The sequence below is a fragment of the Centruroides vittatus genome, unplaced genomic scaffold (assembly GCF_030686945.1).
Source record: "Centruroides vittatus isolate TY-2023 unplaced genomic scaffold, ASM3068694v2 contig_955, whole genome shotgun sequence".
NCBI lineage: Eukaryota > Metazoa > Arthropoda > Arachnida > Scorpiones > Buthidae > Centruroides > Centruroides vittatus.
Window position 1 is genome coordinate 2,388,966 of NW_027122634.1, and position 27,834 is coordinate 2,416,799.

The 27,834-nt window shown below is 27.7% G+C and overlaps 1 protein-coding gene across 6 annotated transcripts in view; it reads left to right on the forward strand.

Moving 5' to 3' along the window:
• Positions 1 to 27,592, forward strand: part of LOC136985179 (talin-2-like) — a 164,144-nt gene extending 136,552 nt beyond the window's left edge. For 5 of the 6 annotated variants that reach the window (XM_067282387.1, XM_067282385.1, XM_067282386.1 and 2 more), the window contains exons 40-60: positions 1,522 to 1,662; positions 1,962 to 2,143; positions 2,445 to 2,577; positions 3,891 to 3,992; positions 4,899 to 5,069; positions 7,266 to 7,412; positions 7,554 to 7,655; positions 7,818 to 7,937; positions 10,328 to 10,474; positions 11,353 to 11,522; positions 11,631 to 11,814; positions 12,662 to 12,787; positions 16,010 to 16,126; positions 17,178 to 17,363; positions 17,447 to 17,551; positions 17,618 to 17,720; positions 18,456 to 18,574; positions 19,785 to 19,955; positions 20,322 to 20,384; positions 25,859 to 26,041; positions 26,122 to 27,592. In XM_067282387.1, the coding sequence (XP_067138488.1) occupies positions 1,522 to 1,662; positions 1,962 to 2,143; positions 2,445 to 2,577; positions 3,891 to 3,992; positions 4,899 to 5,069; positions 7,266 to 7,412; positions 7,554 to 7,655; positions 7,818 to 7,937; positions 10,328 to 10,474; positions 11,353 to 11,522; positions 11,631 to 11,814; positions 12,662 to 12,787; positions 16,010 to 16,126; positions 17,178 to 17,363; positions 17,447 to 17,551; positions 17,618 to 17,720; positions 18,456 to 18,574; positions 19,785 to 19,955; positions 20,322 to 20,384; positions 25,859 to 26,041; positions 26,122 to 26,379 (3,030 nt within the window). In that variant the 3' untranslated portion in view covers positions 26,380 to 27,592. Of the gene's footprint in view, positions 1 to 1,521; positions 1,663 to 1,961; positions 2,144 to 2,444; positions 2,578 to 3,890; positions 3,993 to 4,898; positions 5,070 to 7,265; positions 7,413 to 7,553; positions 7,656 to 7,817; positions 7,938 to 10,327; positions 10,475 to 11,352; positions 11,523 to 11,630; positions 11,815 to 12,661; positions 12,788 to 14,354; positions 14,917 to 16,009; positions 16,127 to 17,177; positions 17,364 to 17,446; positions 17,552 to 17,617; positions 17,721 to 18,455; positions 18,575 to 19,784; positions 19,956 to 20,321; positions 20,385 to 25,858; positions 26,042 to 26,121 lie in introns of those variants that run through there. The other variant, XM_067282390.1, reaches the window with a different exon arrangement.
• Positions 27,593 to 27,834: the final 242 nt, after the last annotated feature.

The window sequence follows — 27,834 nt, forward strand, 5'->3', positions numbered from 1 at the left end:
TATTTTGAATAGTGTTTAATTATTGTATGCATGATGAGTAAAAGAAAAGGTTACAGTGTGAAAGAAAAGCTTGACATTATTGCTAAAGTAAAGAGGTGAACCACGTTACACTGCGCCGCTCGGTATGACGCGGGTGTTGTTTCCTGCCCAACATGCACATTATATTGGGGGTCCACAATACTTGTGTATTTGTATAAATAGAAAAACATTCATAATAACATAATTATTATTATAACTAATATATTTTCTAATTAGATTTTATTGGGTTGTTCAGAAAGTAATTTCGTTTTTTCCATAGAAAATTAAATGCAATATTCTTATAATAAATAAATATTTTATTGAATTATATATTGACCATTTTGGTCAAATACCTGTTGTCATTGTTTCTGGTAGTAGCATGATTTCACATTCAAAAATATTTTGATCGTTGTTTACAAAAAACTAATCCAAGTGATTTTTGACATTGTCATTTCAAGTAAATGTCTTACAGTTAAAAAAAATTTGTATAGACTGGAACAAGTAATAATGTGAGTGTGCCCGATCTGGCAAATATGGTTGGTGTGATAACACATCCAATCTAAGCTATAACAGTTTCTGACGAGTTACCAAACTTGTGTGAAATTTGGCATTATCATGGTAAAACACTACACTTTGTTTGTTGATCAATTCTGGCCTTTTCTGTTTGATGATATTACTCAATTTGTTTACTCAATGGCAGCACGCTTTCAAATCAATTGTTAAATTGTCTGGTAAAAGCTCAAAAACAAATTTCTTTAAAATTCCACCATAGAGAGCATCTCTCTTTAATAACATGTGGAACCCATATATCGAGCTTTGAAACGAAACCAATTCATTTTAAGTAATAATAAATGGTTCAGTTTAACAGATTTAATCTCTTAGTGATTTCACGTGTTGATATACGGCAGATTGATTCAATCAGTACCTTTATTTTGTTTTCATTGGCTTCAAATGGCCATCCAGAATGTGGTGTATCTTCGATATTAAAATTGCCAGAACGCAATTTTGTAAACCAGTTTTGGCACTGTCTTTCTCTGAACACATCTCTCCAAACATATACCACAATTTTTTTCTTGTTTGAACAGCATTTTGGTTTTTTAGTTATAAAAAAAAAACAAAAATATGCCGAAAAGGATGCTTTCGATTTTCCAAATTTGATGGGACACTGAAAAAAAAAAAAAACAATTGTACAGAATCAAACAAAATTTTTTACAAATAAGCCTTAAAATGTCAGTTGTCAAAGTATATAATGAAAATGTGGTTTAAAATAAAATTGGCTGGTAAAAATACATCTAATTCCTCTAGTAATAAAAAAACAAAATTATTTTCCGAACAACCCAATATATTTGTAATCAAATGATGTAGTTATGTATGCGAACATATGCTATAGAAGAAAATTTGATATAATTATTTCATTTATGTAATCCTATGTACAGTATTTATTTTCTGATATAATATTTTTTTAAATGTAATTTTCATTGGATTTTGTATTTTTCTGTAAAGGTTTTAGATCAAGAACCAAATGATACGAACAGACAGAACTGTACAGCTGCAACTAAACCATTAATTGATGCTGTTGAAAACTTGACTACTTTTGCAAGTTCTCCAGAATTTGCTAGTGTTCCTGCTAAAATAAGTTCTAAGGTAAGTTTAATATATACACTAATAAATTCTTAACATTCATATTAAATGAGAAATTGAAATCTATATCATCTCTTAATAAGATCACTGATTATTCAGTTTAAAATCAGATTTTAAAATTCTGTAATAATTTTACTCATTCTTTACAAGTAGAAATTTTTAACATTTATTTTTATTGTTTGAGAAATGTTTGGATTTGCATTCTATTAAATATATTCTAACCGTTTTTTCTCTTAGAATTTTTCCAACTATTAAAAAATACATCACTTATTATTTTTGAATTATATTGTTATTATTTTTAGGCTCAACATGCCCAAGAACCTATTTGTTCAGCAGGAAAATCAATAATTGATAGTGCTTGTTCCATGATTCAGTCTGCTAAATCACTTGCATTAAATCCTAAGGATCCACCTGCTTGGCAGACTTTAGCAAGTCACAGTAAAAATGTTTCAGATTCTATTAAAAAACTGGTATCTTCAATAAAGTAAGAAAGATTTATCAATTTATAAAATTACGTTTTTTTATTAATCTGATATTTACATTTCTGCATTTGCTCTTTTTATTAAAAAATTACACATATTCTTAAATGTCTAATTTTTAAGTATAGATAATTTTATGAAAATGAGAAAAATTTTAAATATAAACAAATACCATCAAAAATTGTCTATGTTTTTAAGATTTTAACCAGAGATTAAAAGTTTTTTAAAAAAAATTTTAATTGAGAAAATACATTTTTATGACAAATTATTTCAAAACTAAATAATTCTTAAATATTTTACTTACAGAGATAGATCACCAGGCCAGAAAGAATGTGAAGAAGCTATTGAAAGGTTAAGTATGGCTATAAGAGAACTTGATCAAGCATCATTAAATATAATTAGTGACAATTTCCCTCCTTCTACTGAAAAAACATTAAAAGTAAATATTTTAATTATTGTTCAGTAATTATATTGCTTAATTTAATTAATTTTAAATAATTTTACTATAAAAAAAGTTTGCATAATATTACAATGTATACTTTCATATACTTTTCCAACAATATTATATATAATTTTTGTATCTGTTTAATATATACTTATATATTTGATATTTTCTACAATTTGTACCTGAATGCACTAAATAGATAAACTGTATATTAAGCAATTAGTTATTTAAAGACTATACAATAACAAGTGTTTCAATGTCCTTTCTCACACCTCAAGAAAATAACAGTCTTACGGCAGAGTCAACCTTTAATTATAGGCTGCTCATCAGCCTCATTATGCAAAACGTTACAGGACTTCCTTCTAGTGATGGCACAAATAAAAAAATATAATATACTGCATTGTAAAATTAGTGCGCAAATGAGAAGCCTCTAATAAAAGGTTGACTTCGCCATATGATTTGTTATTTTCTTGGTGGAGAAAGGATATGGAAAGACTCATTATTGTATAGTCTTAAACTATATATAAATTTTACAATTATAGTCCTGGCAATTTTATCAAAAACTAATTGCTTGATTGACTGTCAAAATCTCATTATGATACAAAAAAATCATTACTACTATTAAAGATCTGATAAATTACAATTTTATTACAAGAAAAGTGATTGTATAAATATTTATATATATTTATTATTGAGAAAGAATTCAGGAATTAACATCCTTAAAGTTTAAACAAAATATTATTTATCATCTTGCTAGACATGTAAAATAACTGGATTTAAGTAATGAATGATAATATTCTTTGCATTAGTTTTATTTATTATTAAATTAAAATATTTTTTAACTTCAAAATAAAATTAATTTAAATTAAATTTTTTAATAACTAATTACTACTGTATTATATTATAAGTTGCATCATCTCCTGTAATTTGTATTAATGAAATACATAAAGTTTTAATGTTTCTTCCATTATGTCATTTCTTTTCTAAACTATATTAGTTTAAGTAGAAAGTTATATAATACTTTCTTTGATAATTTCTATACATAACTTGTGTATTAATTAACATTTAACAGATGATCAAATGTGAAGGAAAATACATCAAACCTGTTTTGAAAATTTTAAGAAAAATAATTTTATCTGCTAATTAATATATTGTGATTAGATTACTAAATAAAAGTATACACTTTAGCAAAAATACTGTCACCTTTTGTAGCATCCTTAATATTTTAAAATTTAAAAAGAAATTTTAATCATATTATTAATATATATATAATTTTATATTAAAAATTTAAATGGGATTAATTTTAGGGTTTCCAAGAACAAATGGAAAATGCAGCATCAGAAATAATGTACAAAATAAACTCAGTTTGTACTGCTGCCAAAGGAGAAGCTGAAAAATTAGGCCATGCTGTAAGTTGTAATCAATTCGTATCTACAGTTACATTAAAAATAAGAAATTTGTAGAATATAAAATTTTGATGATTGAATATTTCAGTAATTATTAAAATTTTATTAACTTAAATAAAAAAAAATTATTTTTTATTCAAGTTACTTTTCCTTTACTTTTTTCACAATTCATTTTAATTAATATGATGTATTAAAGAAGGAAAATTGAAGAAATTCTTAAAAATAGATGTATTTTTTAAATTTTATCTGTGTAATTTTTAAACATATTTGTTTTGTAATTTACAAGAAACATATTACATTAGTATTTTTTTTAAATTTTAATATCAATAGATCTATGAGCACTTCAAAATAGTGAAAAATAAAGAAACTTTTTTAGCTTAGTAAAGCTCAAAAAGTTTTTTTTTCACTATTTTGAAGTGCTCATAGATCTATATAGATCTAAAAAGTAACAATTTATAGATTGTCTTTATCATCAACTATTGTGTTATATTCCCGAAGAAAAAAAAATACATCTTTAATTGATTAAATAATTGCTTTATATTTTGTTAAAACAACGAAAAAAAAAATAGAGTGAAAAAATATTGTTCTTAAGCAAATTATATCAATTTTTGCATGGTAAAAGATATATTTTTAAACTTGTTTTTAAAAATAAAAATATTCAATAAATATGTATTATATAAAGCTTATTATTATATTTGTCATAGCATTTTTCCATCACTAATCACAATAAAATATAATCTGTATAAATTTGTTTATTGTTGAATTTTGAAATAAGAATAATTTAAAAGTATAGTTCAATATATCTGATTTACTAATTAGAGATGTCAAACTGTGAAAAGTAGCATTAAATTTTCATTAAAAACAATTATGAACTTAGAATTTGTTTTAAATTTTATTATATGTTTTTAGGTAACCCAAATGATTACATATTTTGATCCATTAATAAAAAGTGCAATTGGTAGTGCATCAAAAACAATTAATTCAAAACAACAAATGGCACTTCTTGATCAATCTAAAACTGTTGCTGAATGTGCCTTACAATTGATTTATGCAGCTAAAGAAGCAGGTGGTAATCCAAAGGTCAGTATTTTTTAAATTAAGTTTTATTGTTTCCATTATAAATGAATATTTAAAATTAACTATTGTGAAGAGAACTTCATAAGAATTTTAAAAGAACAAATTAAGTATTTTTAAAAATAAATTTTAAATAACTAGAAAAGATTTTGAAGTCAAAATGTGTATTGTGTACATTAATTGATCATTAATTTTGTACAAATAATTTATAATCAAATAGAATTTGTAAATATTTTTGTTTTTATTATGGCTATTTTATAAATTATTAAAGCATAGATTTGACTCTTAGATATAAATTCTCATGTTTCACAATTGTGCATTATGCAATTGTGCATTAATGTGTGGCATTATTGGAGACCAATTTCATATAATGACTGAGTTTGCCATAAATTTGAAAAAACTTTTTCTTACAAACAATTTATCTTTATCTTATTCATTTAAAATTTTATTGTTATATATAAGCAATAATATTTAAAATGAATAAGGTTATTAATATCCTGTGTAAAAAGAATGGCAATTTTCTTAAATTAATTACACTCATTGCCATAAAAATTAGTACACCAAAGAGTTGTCAGAATCAAACAAAATTGTACTGTACAGTACATGTGTGAGTGTAATGGTGATATAAATAAGTGATTACAAAATGAAAGCAAAAGGATCATTTATTGCAGGAAAAACTACAAATGAAAGGATGTTCTAGTACCATGTTGGGCCACATCTAGTGTGAATACATGATGTGATAAGAGTGGTCATGGAGGCATACAAGTGTTGTATGGTGTTCTGCAGCATCTCAGTCCACAGTTGCTGCAAGTGGTCTTCTTGTTCAGCCAAACTCCTAGACTGTCCAATTTGGCATTCCAGATAATTCCAGACATGTTCAATTGGTGACAAATCAGAAAACTGGGTAGGCCAGAAAAGTGTGCCAATGTGGCAGAGGCAGTCCTGTAACATCCTTGTTGTGTGTGGTCGAACATTGTCCTGTTGGAAAATGACTCTTGGGAGCCCTGCCTTGAGAGGCAACACACATTGCTGCAAGATGTCACTAACATATTGCTGGGCTATCATAGTCACTTGGATCACTACTAGAGGTGACAGGCTGTCATATGTGATGACACCCTAGACCATCAAACCAGTTCTGGGGGGCTGTGCTGTTCCAAGGCATAAGCAGAATTCAGGCTTTTGCCACAAGGCCTCCAGACACAAACACAGCTGTCATCAGTGCCCAAACTGAATCTGGATTCATCACTGTAGACAACCTGGTTCTGTTCTGTTGTGGTCCAATCCTGTTGGGACCAATACCACTCCAAATGGAAGTGATGGTGGGTGGTGTCCAAGGCAGCACATGTAATGTCCATTGTGATACCAAATGTTCCTCACCCAGGCACCTTGAAATGGTAGACAGACAGACATGGTCCTATAATGATGGTGCCACCTGTATCTGGATAGTGGACAACAATATGGTTGGCCCTGTGCATGCTTGTTGGAAGATCCAGGTGGTAGTGGTCTGTTGAGGGTTTCTTGAGTGTGGATATCATGTGCACAATCTCTTTCTCATCCACTGGTCCCAACACCTCACAGTTTTGTCAGAATGGCCTAAGTTGTGGGCTATTTGGCAAGATGACTATTCGGCTTCTCTCAACCTGATGATCCTCCTTCTTTCAAACGTGGTTAATTGTTCATACAGTCTTTGATTGCAACATAAAGGCATCTCTAATGATACAGCATTCTTCTGCAACAAGTAAACTACAGACAGGATGCCTTTTTGCACTTTTTTATAGGCCAAGGGGAACACACTTTAATGTGTTCTCTGCTGGAATTACAGAATGAGCCATCATGCTATAACTCTAATCATTTCCTTATCTGATTGAAACTTATCTGCATGCCAAGTTTCACATTGATATAACAACTTCTTCTTGGTGCACTAATTTTTATTGCAATGAGTGAAGACGACTACGACTACCAAAATATTTTAATACAGTTTAAAGTTTTTTGTTTTTAATTAAAGAAACTTAAGAGCATTGTTCTAAAATGCAATAGAAAAATTATTTTTACAAATCTTTTAATATTGAATTTTCATTGAAATAAAACTACTGAAATTCTTCCTATTTATAGAATAAAAATTATGTAATGATCAAAAAATTATTGTTTTAAGTTTTAAGAAGTGAATTTTGTTGAAAACTTCAGAATATGTTTTTAATTTAGGCTACTCATGTACATGGTGAAATTCATGAATCTGCAGATGGAATGAGAGATGCAGTACATGATTTATTACATACATTGCAAGCTGCAGCTACAGATATGGCTACTGTTACATCACATATAGAAACATTAAGAAAATCTATGTCTAAGGTATTTTAAAAAACTTGATTATAAAGCAGTTTTTCTTTTTTTTTTTTTTTTAAATTTTAAAGATTTAATTGTGACACGGCCAAATTTATTTGAATTTTTAATTTAAATTTAAACAATATAATTTCAAATCTTTTAAATTAGGTGAATGAATGGTATATCAATGGTACAGAAAATACATTTGTTGATTATCAAACAAGGATGGTAATTGAAGCTAAAGAAATTGCAAGAACTGCCCAAGATATGGTATGGTTTGAAATATCAATAATAGATATTTGAATATAAAATATATTTAAGTAGATTAGTGTAATTAAGTGTAGAAAACATATTAAAAATAAAATATTCTTTACATCAGTTACTCATATGTAAATCTGCTTTATTAACTATTTTTACTATTTATTTCAAAAGTCTGGAAAATCTATGACAAATACACAAGAACTAGGATCATCAGCAGGAAATCTAGCTCATCATTATTCGAATTTGGCAGCTGATACACCTGGTGTTATTGCTACAATTACAAATGCTGAGGTATTTTGAATGCTACAAATTCTTTATATATTTGTAATATGTTTAGTAATGATTAAATACTAGTATATATGTATACAAAATGTAACCTCCCTTATGGTAGTTCAGGAGGAAAATTTATTGATGATAATTTTTTGAGCAAATCTTTTTGTAAATGCATTGTTTTGAAGATTATAATAATTAACAAGTAAATATTAGGCAAAATTTTAATGTTTTCATTTTGAATTATTATTGTTTTTAACAAGAAAACAATAATTTTATCATTAAAAAAAATCATTATTACTTTTCAATTAAAGATTAATATTTAGATGGAAACTCATCAATTTTTATTTGGGATTATATAAAGATATGAGAAACAGAAGGAAATAACATTAATTTTTACACTATTTTATTATAAAAATGTGTAATTGAAAACTTATTTCATTGCCCTTCTAAGATAAATTTGCAATATATTATTTTGAAAATGTTATACATAGTTATTTCTGAGTGAGTAATGCAAGTAAGCAATTTTTATATATATCTAACAGTTTTTTTCAAATATATTTCCATTAAAATAAAAATGATATGAATGATAATCTATTTTGCTTACACTTTTAATAAATATTAAAGAATAAATACAAAAATCAACATTTTTTAATAAATGTTAGAAAATGTAAAAGATTTAAACATTAATAAATCAATCTGTTAACTAGGTCACATTTACTTCAATGTTTTTCTTTATTTTATAATAATAATAATGAAAACTTGTTCTCTTAATGACTGTTGTGTATGTAAGTTCCGATTGACCAGAAAGGATATAAATAAAACATTTGAGACATTCCTGTATTAAAAGTTTACACAAACATTTGTCTGTTTTCCAAAATAATCACTTCTGAAGTCTTCTGTGTCATTTTTGGATTAGACCATAAGCTATATTTGCTTGTTGAATTCTCTGCCATTAGATTCTTAATCCAATGTTATGGAATTGCTGTAATCTCTTCACACTATCAAATCCTAGTCTTGCTAAAAATGTCTATAAATGCAAAAATGGATCAGAGCCAAAGTGGAAAATTGGGTTATAGCATTGGTGTGGAAAATTTCTCACTAGAATTGTGCCAGCAGTCTGCTTGTTCAGGCAGCAATATACAAACTTGCATTGCTATGAAGGAAATGCCAATTTCTAATGTTTATATGCAAATAATACCAAAATACTATATGCTTCATTTGTTTTCAATAGACTGTAGTGATTTTTTTTGAGATCTTATTATTCATCTACATGCATTGTTGCTCCATGATTCAGGAATTTATTCAATAAAACATGATAATGTTATCTCACAGCAGATAGGATTTTTAATCAATCTTCTTAACCATTTCCTGATATGATTATGGATGTCTGATAAATGCAAAAAAACTTCAGATATGTTTGATGTTTCTGTCTTTCCTTCTGAGGCAACAATGTGCTAAGCAAAGCTGAACTCATGCCATTTTCACAGACTATTGTATATTGAACATATTGAACATAAACGTACTCAGCAAAAAACTCTATTGTATAATCAGAGTATTCATTGTTTCGTTTGAGAAACTGGCAGCTGGCTTCATCAAAAAGAGGATGAAAACGTTTTGTTCTGACACAAGATGTGTAAATTTTAAAGGTGATTTGTGCTGAAAAATAGTTGAATATATGTGTAAATTTTTGACAATAAAGGAATGCCCAAAATGTTTTCTGTGTGTCCCTTGAGATCAATCAGAACTTACTTTCCAATGACCCTTACACATAACTTAAAACATTTTAAAATTAAATATAATTGTGCTTTGATAAATGAACTTTGATTTAAACCAGGAGTCAATTTTAAAATAATTTCACAAAAAACTGATTTAAAGAAGTTATATTATATAGTGTTTTTTACATTTATTAACATTAAAAAAAAAAACATTTTTATAAAGATCTTTTAAAAATTAAAAGATATTTATCTGGTAGTGAACATGAAATAATGTAGTATATTTAAATATAAAATTATTTTTTATTTTTATCGATATAATAATCTTTTGAATTATTTATAAAGCAGATGAAATTATTTTTTAGTTAAACTATGCACATGTGCATCAATTGAACCAATTATAAAACATTTTATCTGCTTTAATGGAAATCTTTTATTTTTAACTCCTTGCTCTATCTATATTTATTTTTTTTATCAGTTTAATTGAAAATATTGATGTATTAAAGTTTAACTTACAAGAGAATGAAATATTATAATAATTGGCTTTATATCTTTATTTGAGTGCTAATATTTATAGATGTGTATATATATATATATATAATATGTAAGTTTGGTTTATATATATAATATGTAAGTTTGGTTTACCTTAAAAATGTTAAGATTGGATTATTCTGAAAATGATTTTTCCCAATTTAGGTTGGTAATAGAATTAGGAGTTCTGTTTTAGAACTAGGTACAGCTTGTATTGACTTAACGAAAGAAGCTGGATTATGTCAAAGTGATCCTACAGATGTTTTCCGCCAAAGAAATGTTACAGATAATTCTAAAATAGTTACAGATAAGGTAAGAAAATTTTTTACATTAACTGTTCAATAAATTCATTATTTTATATATTTACAAATTATGCATAATTAACTCAAAATTATTCAGTTTTGCATTACTTTTAGGAGTCATTAATTTAATCAAACAGTTGTAAAGGTAATTTATGAAAAATTATCTTTTGTTAAATATGCTGATTTTAATTTATTACTAAGTTTTGAGCATTAATATATTTACTGTAATAGCTCATATACTGATCATAGTTATAATATTTATTTTAATAAAAAGCATGTTGTTTAAAACTTTTTCTGTTTGCAATTGCATTGTTTATTAGAGGGCAACTATTATTTTAAAGTTTAGAAACTGTTATTTCCAATAAACATTCATTTTATATATATTTGTAAACATTATTTTGTCTTGCTATCTCTTTACAAATCAATTGTTTTTAATGTTTGTTTTTAACAAGTATCTATTTCAATGAAAACTGATATAAGTTAGTAAATAAACAAATTTATTTGTATAAAAAGTCAATTGTATTTAATATGTAGATAGAAAACATTTGAAGAGTTGTGTTTAGTTCTTACAATGGAATAACTATGTAATAGTTTTTCTGGTCCTTTAGAGTCACTTACATTAGTTCAAAAGTTAATTAAAATTGAATTGTTAAACAGAGAAATGCACTAATTTTTTATATAAAATAACGTATAATCAATTTATATAGTTGTTAATTTTGTTTTTTTGTTGTTGTATATGAGAAACATATTAAACTGTTTAGTCTGCTGTTTCATTATAAAATAAGAATATAAATAAATTGAAGAATTTGAATAGTAAAAAAATTTAATTTATTGATTAATGCACAAATTAAAACTTGTATTTTTCAGTATTTCATTATATTTTATTAGGTTTCCTGTGTATTATCTGCCCTTCAAGCAGCTTCTCAAGGAACTCAAGCATGTATTAATGCAGCCAGTACTGTGAGTGGCATTATTGGAGACTTAGACACTACGATTATGTTTGCAACTGCTGGTACATTGCATACACAGGCTGAAACTGAATCATTTACAGATCATAGGTATATATAATTTTTAAAATAAATCATTCTAATAATAATAATTATATAACAATTAAAAATATAATTAAATTAAAATATTAATTATTTGTATTATTTGTTATTATTTAGAGAAAATATTTTAAAAGCTGCTAAAGCATTAGTCGAAGATACGAAAACATTAGTTGCAGGAGCAGCTTCTAGTCAGGAACAGCTAGCAGTTGCTGCTCAGAATGCTGTAACAACAATTGTTCAACTTGCTGAAGTAGTAAAGTTTGGTGCAGTGTCATTAGGCACCAATAATACTGAAGCTCAGGTAGGTGTTGAATTTTCTTTGGAAACTAATGCAATTTATTTCATAACAACTCTGTATTCAATTCATTCATTTCAAACTTAATACATAATTATTATGTATTAGAATTGAAAAATGATTCCATTATTAGTAGTAAATCTTTACTACTAATATTAGTTGCAATGAAATCTTCAGTGTTTATTATTATAGATTAGCTTTGTTGTTACAGGAAAATATGTGCTTTTTTCATTTCACTAATTTCTATTGTCTTATTAAATGCAAGATCAGATAATACAGTAATTTCATTTGTGAGAATGTTTTTTATATAAAAATTTACTTGGTGTCTTTTGGTAAGGCCATTCTTTTTTCTTTTTTTTTTATTTAAGGAGTTGAAAGATTTCAAAAAGTCTATAAGTTTACCTTTTTTTTCTGTTAAGTGCTTTCGATTTTATAGTTTATCAGTTACAGACATACTTAAAATAAATTTTTCAATTTCTAACATTATGTAAAGCTATAGTTTATCAAGTGATTAAAAATGAAAGAATCAAGAAGTCATATTATCTCATGACTTTTTTTCAAACAATTGTATTTATGATCATTTTATGAATATTAGATAGTATAAAAGTGTTAGACTCTTTACCATAATGGCTTCAAATAAAATATCAATGTAGCATTGATATTAATTAACATTTCATTTACGAAAATTTTCTGTTTTTATATAATTAGTTTTGTAAAAATGAAACTTTTTTTTATAAAATTACATCCAATAAAATTTGTCAACATCTATATGGCTAGTTATTAATAAAAATATTTTTAAAGATTTTATTTGAAAAATAATCAGTAGATTAAAAATTAATATTTTCCTTAATAGGTAGTATTAATTAATGCAGTTAGAGAAGTGGCTGGAGCATTAGGTGATCTTATACAAGCAACTAAAGCAGCATCTGGTAAAAATATTCAGGATCCTTCTATGGTACATCTAAAAGATTCAGCTAAGGTAAGGATCTAAAAGTAGTAGTATTTTATTGAAAATATATATAATTGCCAAATTTCTTATTTAGTCCATATTAATTTCTTTAAACCAAAAATATTCTTAAAATATTATTCAAAAAAAGAAATATTTAAAATTTAGTTCCTACTTCAATTTATTCTTTAATACAAAATATGTTGATGTTAGTTTATTTTTAAAAAAATATGAAATTTGGCAGAACACAAACAAATTGATTATATATATATATATAACTTATTTTAGTGATAAAAATAGCCAAATGTCCCAATTGTTTTTTATTTAACAGATTTTCCAATCAGAAAATTAACAAAGATAAAAATATAAACATGTGTAAGCCTGATAGTTATATTAAAGCCAAACGATTGCCAAATTAGATTGGGCTATTGATTTAATAAGATTAAAGAGATAGCCCAATCTAATCTGATTTAATAAGAGTGTCATCTCTTATTAAATCTAAGCCAAATTACTTAGTATTTAATTATTAATAGTACCAGTAATATAGCCTGATCTAATCTGGTAATTGTTTGACTTTAAAAAAAATTGAACAAAATATCTTTCTTAATTTGAAGATTGTTATAATTAAAATATTAATATACTGATTAATAGTAATTATCTTCAAGTAATAGAATAAGTTTGTGTTATATCAATAGCTATATTACATAACTTTATCAAAAATACAGGTATTAATTACATAATGTAAAATAAAACATGGATGTTTTATTTTTGACAAAAATCTAAAATTGCCAATCTAAGATTAAATCATATATTAATTCAAATAATTAGATGACTTCCATATTCTTTGAATGTTTTAAAATCCAAATGAATTCATATTTCTTTACCAATTCAATTCAATAGATTGAATTCATTGATGAAAATGAGTAAAGCAATCTATTTTTAATTTAGATTTGTTTTTAATGTTATTTTCTAGACAAACTAATTGGTAATTTAAATTTTAATAACATGCATTCATAATTATATAATGTATATTGTTACAATCTTTAAAGAACTGGAGAATTTCTAAATTTATTAAAAATCTAAAGAAACTTTAATTTAATTAGTTTGGTTGAAAATTAATTTACTAAGAAAGAAAACAAATTTTGGTCAAAACATTTTTTAATATCTTTATTTTACAAATAAACTGTTAAATTATCAAAAATCTATATCAATGGTGTAATCTTTTTAAAATAAGATTACATTTAAGAAATTTTAATTTTATATTGTTTAAATTAACATATATTAGTCAATTTAATATGCATTTAAAGAGTGTCACCATGAAAAATCAGGTTGGAAAGTTCTAAATATACTTGAAACTAATAAGATATAATAAGTATAAGTAACAATAGAATTAGATTTTATTCTTTCTTATAATTAATTACAATAAATACAAAATTATTAAATGTAATCTTAAAATTCTTTAAATTTTATTGTGTTTAATTCGAAAATTTAAACGATAAATATTAATAAGAGAATATATACTGAAAAAAACAAGTTAAATTATGGTGTTATCATAAAAATAATCCATATACTGATTAGTTTGGTGACTCTCTACTACTAGGTTCAAACTTATGACAGTTATGCATCTGATACTGAGCCACTGGAATGGCTGGCTTCTGATCAGGAAGAAGAGCTTATAAGATTGTTATCTGTTGAAAATCTGGAGTCTGTTGAGGCAATGGGAGACATTCAACTCCATGTACATTAGTGTATTTGTGGGAACATTAAGAAAAAAATTTAATTAGTTGGAGTTTTCCAACAAAGAAATTGTTAAGAAAAATAAAAATAATAATAATTATATAAATATTCAGATAAGAAAATGTTATTGTCTATAATTTTGATTACTGAAAAATGTCAGTAATGTTTCTATTCTGAATTGTTGAAAATTTCTATTTTTCATTGTTAAAATTATAACTTGACAAACTTGTCCTTTTTTTGTCAATATTTACAAATTATAACATAAAAATTTGTAAAAACCTTCAATTTTATAAAATGTTATCAAGCAAATTATATTTGTAAACTTGTATTATTTCTTTTTTTTGCATGTACAGTTTCTAAGTTCCATCATATTTATTAGATTAATAAGTTATCATATCTCAAATACAACTTTACCATATCATGAATGTAGGAAAAAAAAATTAAATAATGCAAATAATTGAATTGTGTAGTTAAAAATTCTAATATATTTGTTTGAATCATATTTATCTTGTAAATTATTTCTGAAATGAAAACTTTGTCATTACAATATATCATATTGCTTGAAAGCAATTTTTAACTCTTTTCTGCAAGAAAACTGCTTAAAATGTGTTTATCTGTAACATTTTTGTTCATTGGAGGAGTTATAGGAATTGAATTCATTAATATTGCTGTCTTGATAATGTAAACAGATGAAACAGAAAAGTTATTTGTTAAAATTTATGTAATAATTTTAAGCAAAGCAGAAGCTTATATACAATTGTTCATGTATTTTTGAATACCAATAAATTTATATATGCAATATTAATATATTATTGTTGTATTTTGTGTTAAAAAAATAAGTAAAGGAAAAGAAGAATGATAAATTGGCTGAAGATGCAGAGGTAAAAGTTAAACTCTGCCATTATAAATTGATTTGAATTTTATATATCCAGTTTGGCTGTTATTCTTGCATGGTTACCTACCTGTGACAACAAGCTTTTAAATGAATAAAATGCCTGTCTTATCAGACAACTAATAAAATTTAATATTTCTTCTAGGTTGAGTGTTTGTATGTAAACCCATCCTGATATGACAAGCAAACCTGCATGCCACATTATGTTAATATACATAATCAAATGTAACATTACTCAGCTTCATCTTTGGTTTAACTGATAAAGTTTATAATGTGATTATTATAATTAAATTATATGCATTTTTTATGATTTAAAATTTATATGTTATGCTAATTTAAATATTTTCTTCTTACTGTTTTAAATGTGCATGTGAATTTTTAACATTTTAAAGGATTTTGCTGGTAAAGTAAGCATACAAAAAGATTTATGCTTTCTTTGTATTTTTAATTGTGATCTATAATTTGAATGGCTTTATATTTTAATAATTATTTTTATATAAAAATAAACTGTAATATTAAAAAAAATGTTTGATATATCACCAGCAAAATCATAAACTTTAACAGCTTGCTTTTACTAACTTATAGTCTTATGCTCGGATATGAAAGCTAAAATTGATACTTTACAGATGATGGTGACAAATGTTACGTCTTTATTAAAAACAGTTAAAACACTTGAAGATGAACATACTAGAGGTCGGAGAGTATTAGAGAATACTATTGAAGTTATTGGTCATGAATTAAAGGTAAATTAAATTATCTTTATCCATAATTAATAAATATATTAATCATATAGAATCAGGTTAAATGCTATAGATTTGCAATAAGCTGACTAATACAAAAATCGATAATAAATAATTATCATTTATTACCAATTTTCAGTTTATTTAGCTTATTATTATATGAATTTTTTAATTATGCTTAGAGCATCACTCTCCATCCTTCATCCATGCTTTAGAATGATAGTCTATATCAGGGCTGTCCAACTGGCGACCCGCGGGACGTATACGGCCCACCAAATTATTTTTACGGCCCGCGAGTACATTTTACTATGAATAAATTTGTTACTAAATTATTATTATTAATATTAAAATTATTTTACTATGTGAAAATTACGGCCACAATGTTCTCATTAATATATTACGAATATTTTAAAGTTTTCTTTTTAGTATAAATAAAATATTTCTTTAATTAACATAAACTGACTTTTCATTTATCAACCTTCTTGGCCCCCGAAATGTTTGGTGAAGAAAATATGGCCCGCGGGCTATGATACATGCTTTAGAATGATAGTCTATAGTGTGTTGGAATGCCATTTTAACTAATTAACTACTTTCTTAAGTAAATTATTTTGTACATAATTTTAAATGATGCATAAATGTTATTTTACTTTCAATTGGATTTATAATTTTAAACAAAAAGAATCCTATAATATAGATAAAAGTAACAAGTATAAATTTAAATGAAAATTCTCTGTTCATCAAATATTTCATAATTTATATATCAAACTAATTATATTTCACATTTAAGTTTTAGTTCTAAATAAAGATTTTATCAGATTTCTTATCCTCCTCACTTTATAAAATTTTCATTGTAAATTATAAATTCTCTTAAAGATAAAAGTATTTTTGAAAAGTTTAATGTTTAGGAATTTTTTAGTATTAGACTATTTGTTATGCTGTTATGTACAAGATGTGACCTAACAGTAACAGAATTGATTGTTTTAAAAGATTTTGTTTTAATGTTCATTTCAAAATAAATGAAGTTTGTTACTAATAAAAGTAAAATGCATTTTAGGTTTTTAATTCACCATTTGATTCAAGTAAAACTATTTCGATTGAAGATTTTACAAAATTCACTAAACCAGTTATGCTAGCTACAGCAAAGGCAGTTGCTGCCAGTAATTGCTGCAAACAAGATGATATAATAGTTGCTGCTAATATGGGAAGAAAAGCTATATGTGATTTACTTTTAGCTTGCAAGGTATTTATTAACACTACCTTAAATTATTTCAAAGAATCTTAAATATTCCAATGATAAATTATATTTTTTTTATTTTGATTTAGGCTACTGCATTCTCAGCAAGGAATCATGAAACAAAAGAAAAAATATTGCATTTGGGTAGAAACTGTGCTTTAAAATATCAAGAATTATTATTATTAATTTATCAGGTATGTTTTTAAAAATAGACATATTAATTCATATTTTATTTTTATTTAATTAAATAATTTTTCCAGATAATCCAGAAGCCTTCAATGGATGGAAAATTTGAACTCACTAAATTGTCTCGTGAAATTGCCAGACTGACTAGTGAAATACTAAATGAAATCGATTTGAAAGGTCAGATTTTACAACTTATTTAATTTTTTAAAATATAATAAAATAAAATTACAAAAATTGGTTTTCAAGATTCAAATAATTTATATTGGAAATTATGTATCATAATTTTATCTTTAGTGACCAGACATAATGTTTTCAAATAAATTATACATGGACCATTATAAAGATGAAATTTTCAGACAGGTTAAATGACAAACATCATATTGAGAATGTATTGCATTTGCTATGTCAGATAAATCAATATGAATAGATATAAATTTTGTCAGTGCTATATTTTGTGACACCCTAGTAAACCACAGTATGTTGCTTACTAGGTTGAAAACCACTGATTTAATGAATGATATTAAATTAGTACAAATGACAAGATTTATAAATTTTATAAGTAAGGAACTCCCCATCCAATGCTTTTATTAATAATGTTAAACTTAGTAAGATATAACTGGATGAGTTATGAAAATGAATGTATTAGAATTGTCTTTAGAAATTATTCATGTTGATAAAAAGTAGCATAATAACTAATATAAATAATAATTACGTTAATATTAATTATTTAGTGAATACTTACTTTACAGTAATAGTTTTTGCAGGGTGTAATTATAAATTATTCAAAGTGTTTATCTTATTACAATTAACTTCTTTTTTGATAAAATATATTAGTTATTCAGTAATTTTTATTTTGTTATGAGTACAGTTAATAAAACTGAAGATTACTATATTGAAATTTTTTCTTATCAGATATTAATTCGGTAGATGATCCCATTGTTATTGCTGAAACAGAATTATTAGGTGCTGCTAATTCTATTGAAGCTGCAGCTAAAAAACTGATTCATTTGAAACCAAGACAAAATCACAAAGTAAGTATGGAAATTTTTGATTTTTTTTATAAGCACACAGTATGTTGTTTTGAAAACTTGAAGATGACTATCCAAAAGAAAGAGATCCAATTCAAATGCTGTTATTTGCTGGTTTACTGCCTCCTAGCTGTATGATATGTTTGATATTCTTGGTTGTGGCCTGACTTCAACCGAGGATCAGACATATGCTTACAGAGAGGGGTGCAGACTGCAACTTTTCGTCGAAGATTTTAGAATTTCACATATTTTAAAATATATTGAATATTACATATATTTAAAAATGTAATCTAAAATATTAAGCAAAATAATTATTCTATATATTATAAAATAGCAGAGCCTTTTAATACTTAATATGTTACTTATCATCTCCATGCAAACATTTAAACATAAAAATTCTTTTACTGTAATGTAATCAGTGTTTGTGATATATTTTTAAATTTTTGCTTTAAAAATTTACAAATATCTAATGTGGATATTTTCTACTTTACGAAGTTTTGCTTAATTATAATTCAAAGGTTCTGCTTTCTTGTACACTTTATTTATTGATATCTGAAAATATTTTAAATTAATTTATAATTAATACTTAACTATATTATGCTAATAAATACTAAATTTATTTTTCTAACTTATATCACTATGGAATTATTTTACTAATGAATATTTTCTTTTCATTTTTTCATTTCAGAAATAAAATTTAAATAAGATTTCATTCTTTTATTATACCTTTTATATATCTGTTAATCTATAATCATGAAACTAATTTTATTTTATATAGAACTTGGATTTACAAAAAGTCATTTCTTTTGCTTAACTAATTGAATAATTTGGAATACTTTTTGCTTAGATGTCATTCCTCTTCTACTGGAAGGTTCACTTGGCTTATTAGGTTGATAAGTTTGCTTTTAAAGGCTATTCTTAATTTTGTTTTGTAACAATAATCAGCATGCTCTAATTAGTCTTTTTCTTACATTCATTAATTGAGTATTACTAATTGCATTATTACTAAAATATTAGTTAAATTATAAATAATTTAATAAAATTATTAGTTTAAATGATAATATTAAAGTATATAAAAACTGCTTTGTATTCATAGTTGTTCACTATCATATAGAGTTGCCAGAAATATCTTTTTATTGCATGATAAATACATATCAATTTTAAAATATAACCAATATTTTTTTTTCTCATATATTCAATTGATTTTTTTAAGGTTCAGAACAACCAGAATCACAGTGTTGACTCTATTTCTAACAACGACATAGAAGATCATAGTGATTTAGATGAAATGATATTGGAAACAGCTAAATCAGTAGCTAATGCATCATCTACTTTGATGAAAGCAGCATCGGCTGCTCAGAGAGAATTACTATTTTCTGGAAAAGTGAGATCATTTTGTCTTTGGAGATATTTTTAACAAAAATTTATACAAAAGATTTTATATATTGTGAATCTATTATTTATATCTATGATTCAAGCAAACAATTCTATTATAATAATAATAATTCAAAACTATTTTGATCCTGTATAGAAACCAATTAATAGTAATTTATCCAAAACCTGTATTTTCTAACATTGTTGAGATTTTGTAAGTTAAGAATTAAAAAATTAAAATTTTAAATCTTTCAATGCATTCTGATGAAATTCGTTAACATTTTAAATATAAATTAATTTCATACCATTTTTTCATACTAGTTTAAATTTATGATTTATAATTATGATTCACTAATTGAAGATTTATTTATTTTAGATTGGAAAACATTCTCAAAGCATGACTGAAGACGGACAGTGGTCTGAAGGTTTAATTTCTGCAGTAAGTATAAGCAACTTTCATTATTTACAGAAGTTTAGAAAAGAAACTATTAAAGTTAAATTTAACTTTATGAGAAATTTGAAATGCTTACAGTAGGAAAAAAAGTTGTTTTTTTTAATACTAAACAGAAAAACTGAAATAACTAATAAAGCAAAAAATAAGTTATTTAATCAAGTGTGGTATCATCAATAATTGATCATTGTGATATAAAATATAAAAATTTTTTTATTTGATTTTCAATAAATAGTTTGTAATTTAATATTTGATTTGTAGTAGTAAAAATAAATTTTACTGTATATGGCATTATTAATAGTTTTCTTTTTGAGTACTGTCTTCAGGCAAAATAAAAATTTTTAAATCAAACATATACATTCGAAACGGAAAAGGAACACATATAATTTTAAATAAAATACTTTTGGAATAAATTCGATATGAATTGGCTATAAATTTCAAATACGTGCAATGTAATACAGCGCATGCATGGTGCTGGTCCACATCAACGGTGTGACAGACGATGTAAATTGCTGTTTAACTGTTTATATAGTGCGATCCATATGTTGGGCAGTTCCAAAGTGGGTGTGTTGCACGTTTCTGAGGTTATGAATAGAGCCTCCCATATAAAGAGGAGTTTTCGATTGCTGCAGGCTCTGAATATTGTAGATTGGGTCCACAACAAGTTGTAATTCAGATTGTGCACCTTTCTTGCAAGCTCTGCTGTACACCTTCCTTTGGCCACATCATTCTGATGTTCGGCTAGGCAGGTAGCAAGCATTCTTGCTGTTGTAAGATTTATTTCCTTTTCTTTCAACAGAAAAAGTTTACATCTGGATTGAACCAGACTACAAATAAAAATACAAGCTTTTGCGACAAAAATTGCTTCTTTCCCGACACGCATATAATTACATAAAGACTATTATAAATACCGTATACAATCCTGTAGTTTTCACGACAAAAATTACTTCTTTCCCGACACGAATATAATTACATAAAGACTATTAAAAATACCGTATACAATCCTGTACATGGGCGAGACCGTCGATGTGCTACCTTCGCTTCTCTGATGCTCCGAAAAAGAAAAGATCATGTTCCGTCGGCCTTGCCGCTATTTATACGTCCTGTCCCCCTTGCGGAGTTAATTGTCCCCTCCGGGTCTAACGGACGATGGACCGTTAGGGAAAGCAACAAACAAAGGGCATTGTCTGTTAAGGGACAAACATGGCGAACAATCGCCACACTGTAATGGGGAGCAATGTATTGCTCCCTGTTACAGCAAGATGCTTGCTACCTGCCTAGGTATACATTGAATACATTGCTCCCCGTTATGGGATTTTCCAATGGTACTACATAACCTCCCAATTTCTCAAAGGTGGAGAACTTATCTCGATCATTGCAGATGAGTCTGCGCAAGTTTGGTAGCAAAGAAAGGGGCAGGAGAAGGTTATGTTGTCTAAATATGCGACAAATGCGTATAGAAAGAAGTTCAAGGTGCGGTAATGATGGTTGAACAACTGTGACCTCCCTCTTGTTGCTTAGTGTGGTGTTTGGAAATAGTGTTTTCTTGACCACGTTGAGCATGTGTGTAGTTAGCACGTGAAAAACCTGCTGCATGTACCACTAAGTTAATGTTGTTTAGTTCAATATTTATAAGTTCCTGCATTGATGGCAGCAAGAAGGCTCTTCTAATGTGGTCAGCAATGGCGGCATCAATGTAGCGTGCAGGCTGGAATGCATTTGCTGGGATGATGTGCGGTAGCATATTAAACTTATGGTGAGCCAAGAATAGCAGTGTTTCCGGGGATCTACGAATGTTCAAATCTAAGAAAGATATAGCCACATTACTTTCTTTTTCCCATGTAAACTTAATGGAGGGATATATATTAGAGACTTGCTGCATGAAGGTAAAAAAAGGCTTCATCAGTGCCCTCCGAGGCTATCAGGATATCATCCACGTAACACAAGTACAGAAGTGGGTAGAGGATGGTAAAGGGGAAATCGAAAGTTCTGCGCTCAATTTCTCTCATAATGAACTCCACTAGAATGGCAGATAAAGGGGAATCCATGAAAAACAGCACATCACGTATATCCAATATCTGCTGGGCACTAAAGCCCTTCTTAAGGAGCAGAGAATTGACCAGCATTACAGCCTCAAATGCAGGCACCAAAGGATACAGGGCCATTACATCCAGTTTGTAGAAGGTTAGGTGCTTGTTTGTACTATGCCAATGCTTGCAGTGATGGTGGATTTAGCAGACAAGGAGGAGGGGGTAACATAGTTTGTGTCTGGAATCAGTGCACATAGAAACTTAGTAAGTGCTTTTTTCAAAAAATAGGTGGGATGAGATTTCTTTTTCACTAGTAGTTGTAACAGCCAGTCCACCTTATGTATTTTTGGCTCAAAGAACAACCTGGAACATGCAACATTGGAGGGGGGGTCAAGGCATCCAGTTAGGGCCAACATTACCCCTGGTAGGGCTATGATTTCCTTGTTTTTCGTAGGATCTTCACTTATCACCGAGGAACGAGATTGGGAGAGAAACTCATTGGCTCTAAGGAGGAAATTGTCTTTTTTGCACAGTACAAATTTCCTGTCCTTGTCCGAGACTAGAAGCCTCAATTCAGCTCTGGCGAGGAAATGCGTTACTGCTTGGCAGTCTACACGGTATTTGTACTCACCAGGCACTTGTTTCGCCATTGCAAGCTTTCTGAAGATTGCTACGCACATTTGTGGCTCCTGGCTGATTGAGGGGGCCCCAACATTATCAAGAATGCAGTATTTTTAGTAATTTTTCTGAAGTAATTAATGTATTAGCAAGAACAAAATCACGCTTTAAATAAACATGCATTAATATATGTTCGTGTTTGTAAATTTTTCTTTTTTGCACAGTACAAATTTCCTGTCCTTGTCCGAGACTAGAAGCCTCAATTCAGCTCTGGCGAGGAAATGCGTTACTGCTTGGCAGTCTACACGGTATTTGTACTCACCAGGCACTTGTTTCGCCATTGCAAGCTTTCTGAATATTGACAACTCCATTTGTGGATACTTGGCTGTTGCCTTGCACAACTTGAGTGCAGCCAATGAGGCCGGGACCAACTGGCAAAGGTTGGTGTCAGCTGGAGGAATGTATTTGGGCTCACGTTGTAGAACTTTGCGTGAGACCAGATATGGAAAGCTTAGGAGCAGGAAACCCCGATTAACTATATGCGAACTTCTGATGCAAACCAGAAGTCACATTATTTCAATTCAAAACTTTCCTCTGAAAGTTGTTAATAGCAATTGAGTTGTGCTGGTCATCTAACAAAAAAGTATGATGTACAGGGACAAGACACTATTAATTTGAAGGTGGAGAGCATATATTTTAAATTAAATAAATTAGAAAATATGATTAATAAAAATGGCAATGTTACAATGATGTTTTAATCATTTTTAAAAGGCTATAGTGTTTATATATAAGCTTTTCACTCAAAATCTTTGAATGATCAGAAATACATTTAATTATTAAGTTAGCATTAAAAATTCATATGCATTATATAATTATGTTTAAAAGATTATCAATCTTGTCCAGCCACTCCACACAGGTTTTATAATCTGTATGAAAATTCAAGTGTATTTTTAAACAAAAACTAGTTTACATTTTCTATGGAATATTCATTAAGAAATCAAAGAAAATTCATTCTAAGGAAATGTCTTTCAAATTCCTAAAATTAGCTTTGTTACTTTAACAGCAGGAATTTTACTTTCCCCTGAGGGTTGAAGATATTTTAAAAAACAGATGTCATCCTGTCTCTCCTTAAGTCTTCTATACACTAACAAAAAAGTTCCTTCTTGGTGCATCAACTATCTAATTGGGACAAAATTTTGTATGTTTACTGTACTGTACATGCATATGAAAAGAAATGATTACAATTTTGGAACAGTTGGATGATTTATTCCAGAGAAAGAGCTACACAAAGTGAGGAAGTCCATAAGACATTGGCTCACATCGTCTGAATACAAGCTATTACCTGGCATGGTATTGATTCATAAAGTTGACAGAATGTGTCCTGTGCGCTTTCTTGTCAGTGTTCAATTGTCAGGCTAAGTTGTTGACATTCCTGGATGGTTGTGGCAATGTCCCATCAGGCCCCAAATGTGCTCAATTGAGAAGAGATCTGATGATCTAGCTGGCCAAGAAAGTATGTTGCAACCATGAAGTCATTCATGAGAGATGTGCCATATGGGGCTGGACATTGTCTTGTTAGAAAGTAAGCCCAGGGTGCTGTGAAAGAAAATAGTATCACAGTATGTCTCCGAATGTTGTCAATGCATTGCTGTGCTGTGAAGTGATCTGGCTAACAAACAAAATTGTGTTCCAGACCATAAGTCCCTGTTGCCAGGCTAAGTGGCATTTGACAGTAAAAGCTGGATTCTGGCAATGGCCAGAATGTCTCCACACACATTTGCACTAGTTATCAGTACTCAGTTCAAAATGGGACAAGTCACTGAAGATGATTTGTCCCCAATCTGAACAGTTCCATTCAAGTCTATATCAATTAGATATATATATATGAGGGCTTATCAAACTGGTGATGAGGGTTAAATTACAAAATCTTTAATGATTATTTTTTACAATAAGTATGGATGGCTCTCTATAACTGTATTATACTGAACACTTAAAGTTATTCAATTGAACAGTTTCCATGTTGATCAATCCCAGGACCTCTGCAATCACTCTTGACAATGCCTACAAATCAATAGTAGCCAGTATATTGGAAATTTTCAGAATAGATTCTATTTGTGTAGTCATCTAGCAATGATCCAGATCAGTTCTGCATTGGTCACATATTGGATGGTCAATAGCAATGGTGCTGTTACAGCTGTTCAAACAGCTGTAACAGCACCAGAGTCATTGCTATTGATCCAGCTTTTTGATCTTTTTATCTTCCATTCCTGTTGTGCAAAGTTTAACAAAAAGCAGGCAGTGAACCCTAGGGGTCCACTGTCTGTTGAACTTTGCCATGCAAGATCCATTCATGCCAGCATTATCTAATTACCACATTGCTCCAATCCAAATACTGAGCAATAAGTTGATTTGTCCATCCATCTCTTTTAATCCAATGGCATGTCCCCTTTCCAAACTCCATCATATTGTAGTGGGAATGAATTCAATGGAGAAGCATTGCTCTTATCTTTGTTAATTATAAACAAACTCCACGAGAAGTTTGTTCCCTCAAAGAAAGAATCATTTTTTATTACGATGTGCACTGTAATTCAGACCATTCATTCATTGGGTGTTAATTTTTTATTATTTGCATATTCGGTCAAAAGGTATTTGACCACGATGTTGCTCTATAATTGGATTATTTTTGGGGAATGCATAACTATTTTTGTCAAAGGGTGTATAATGTAGCTAATAACTGTAAATACTGTAAAACTGTATCTCTTGTATTGAAATTTATAAATTTTTGAGACTCATTTAAATTAATTCAATCTTTAGGCTGAACTAGTTGTTGCATCGACACACAGTTTAATAGAAGCAGCCAATTCTCTATTACAAGGTCATTCTTCTGAAGAGAAGCTCATTAGTTCAGCCAAGCAAGTAGCAAGTTCCACTAATCAGTTGCTAGTAGCATGCAAAGTAAAGGCTGATCCTGAATCCAAAGCCATGAAGAAACTTCAGGTAAGTCTTTTAATCAGTAATACATTTAAAAAGTAAATTGCAATTATGGAAATTTACAAAATTGATCTTTCTCCAATCAGGCTGCTGGTAATGCTATAAAACAAGCTACAGATAATTTAGTAAAAGCGTGCCAACATTCTTTGGGAAACGATGAAGAACGTAATCTGGTCATCAACAAACACATGGTGGGTGGCATTGCACAAGAAATTATAGCTAGAGAAGAAATATTGAGGAAGGAAAAGGAATTGGAAGAAGCTAGAGGGCGTCTAGCAGCACTGCGCCGTGCTAAATACGGTAATAAATCTCCCGACGAATATCATGGATTTGGATCTCCCTAATCTTACTTAAATCCTTCTTAATTCTCTGAATAATTGGTGCTAATTGCTTGATAACAAATGTGGCTTTATCTGTCCCTAAATATGATTGTTGCTTAAAAGTTGCAAATCTGAGATATTTTATATACAAAACTATAACAACATATTTTCACACATGAAGTTGAATGAGACATTTTTGTTACATTTCTATACAAATGTTTTGTTGAATTTAAGTATTGCTTATCAGCAAATAAGATATGTCTTGCTGAATAACTTATTAATAATGGTGCCATAAAATGTTAAGAAGAGTGGAGAGTCACACAAAAGCTTCCTTTTATTATTATTATTATTATTTGATAGTTTAAACTATTAAGTAATGATAAAGAGAAATTTGACACTGTAAATTTTAATTATTGGTATTTCATTTATTTTCTTGATTTTTCTTGTACAGCTTATTAAAGGCAACCAGTGTACATTTGATTAAAAGGATTCAATGAATCTTCTGTTTTTAGAAGTAAAAATCTCATTAATGTGCAGGATTTATATGTAAGGGCTTTAACCAACATTAATAGTTTGTTGTATGTTCATTTATCCTCATTTATTATACAAAAATGAATGGATAAGGTTCTTAATGTAATGTATTTTTATTTGCCAAAATATTAAGATATATACTCTTACAAAGATAACTTTTCTGTTGTTTAAAACCTGCCTTTTAAAAATATAAAGCATATAATTGTAAATACTAATTACCATTTTGTTGTTAATGTGTCAAATTTTTATTTTATTCCCTTGCATTTGTGTAAAGCGAATGCAAAAGGAGTAACAATTTTTTAATGCTTTTTCTCCACGAAAAATTCTAATTGTTTTTTTTTATTTACAAAGAAATTTTGGCAGCTTTGTATATTTTAATATGTTTTATGATTTTTTTTCCCAATATAAAATCAAATTTTGCAATGTATTCTTGTGAAATGCGGGCAAAAAGACCCAAGTTGTGAAAATTCGGTATAGGGTGTTATAACTCTTGGAGTGCCATGCGAGTAAACAAGCCAAATATATTAAATTCATATCATTCCCTCTAACTAACTATAGAAAAATAAAAATTGTAGAGTTTAAAACTTTATATCGGATTCACATTATAAGAGACTCTGTTAAAGCGATATTCCAATATATTTCATTAAATACAGGTTTATATATTTTTTTCTTTAATAAATATCATTTATTTTCTGTTTTAAAATTTATATAATGCCATTTTCTTTAAGAAATTCATAAATAAAATTTGTAAATATACTGTGTCAAAATTTTAAAAATATATATAACTTTCAAAAGGTAATGAAACATAAAATTATATATTTTACAATTTACTGTTGTTGGATCAAGAAAAGTAATTTATTTTTATAATTATTTTTACAACTAAAGAAAATAAAACATTACTTCAATTTGTATTCTCTTAAAACTTGTTATTTTGTGAGGATGAACTTC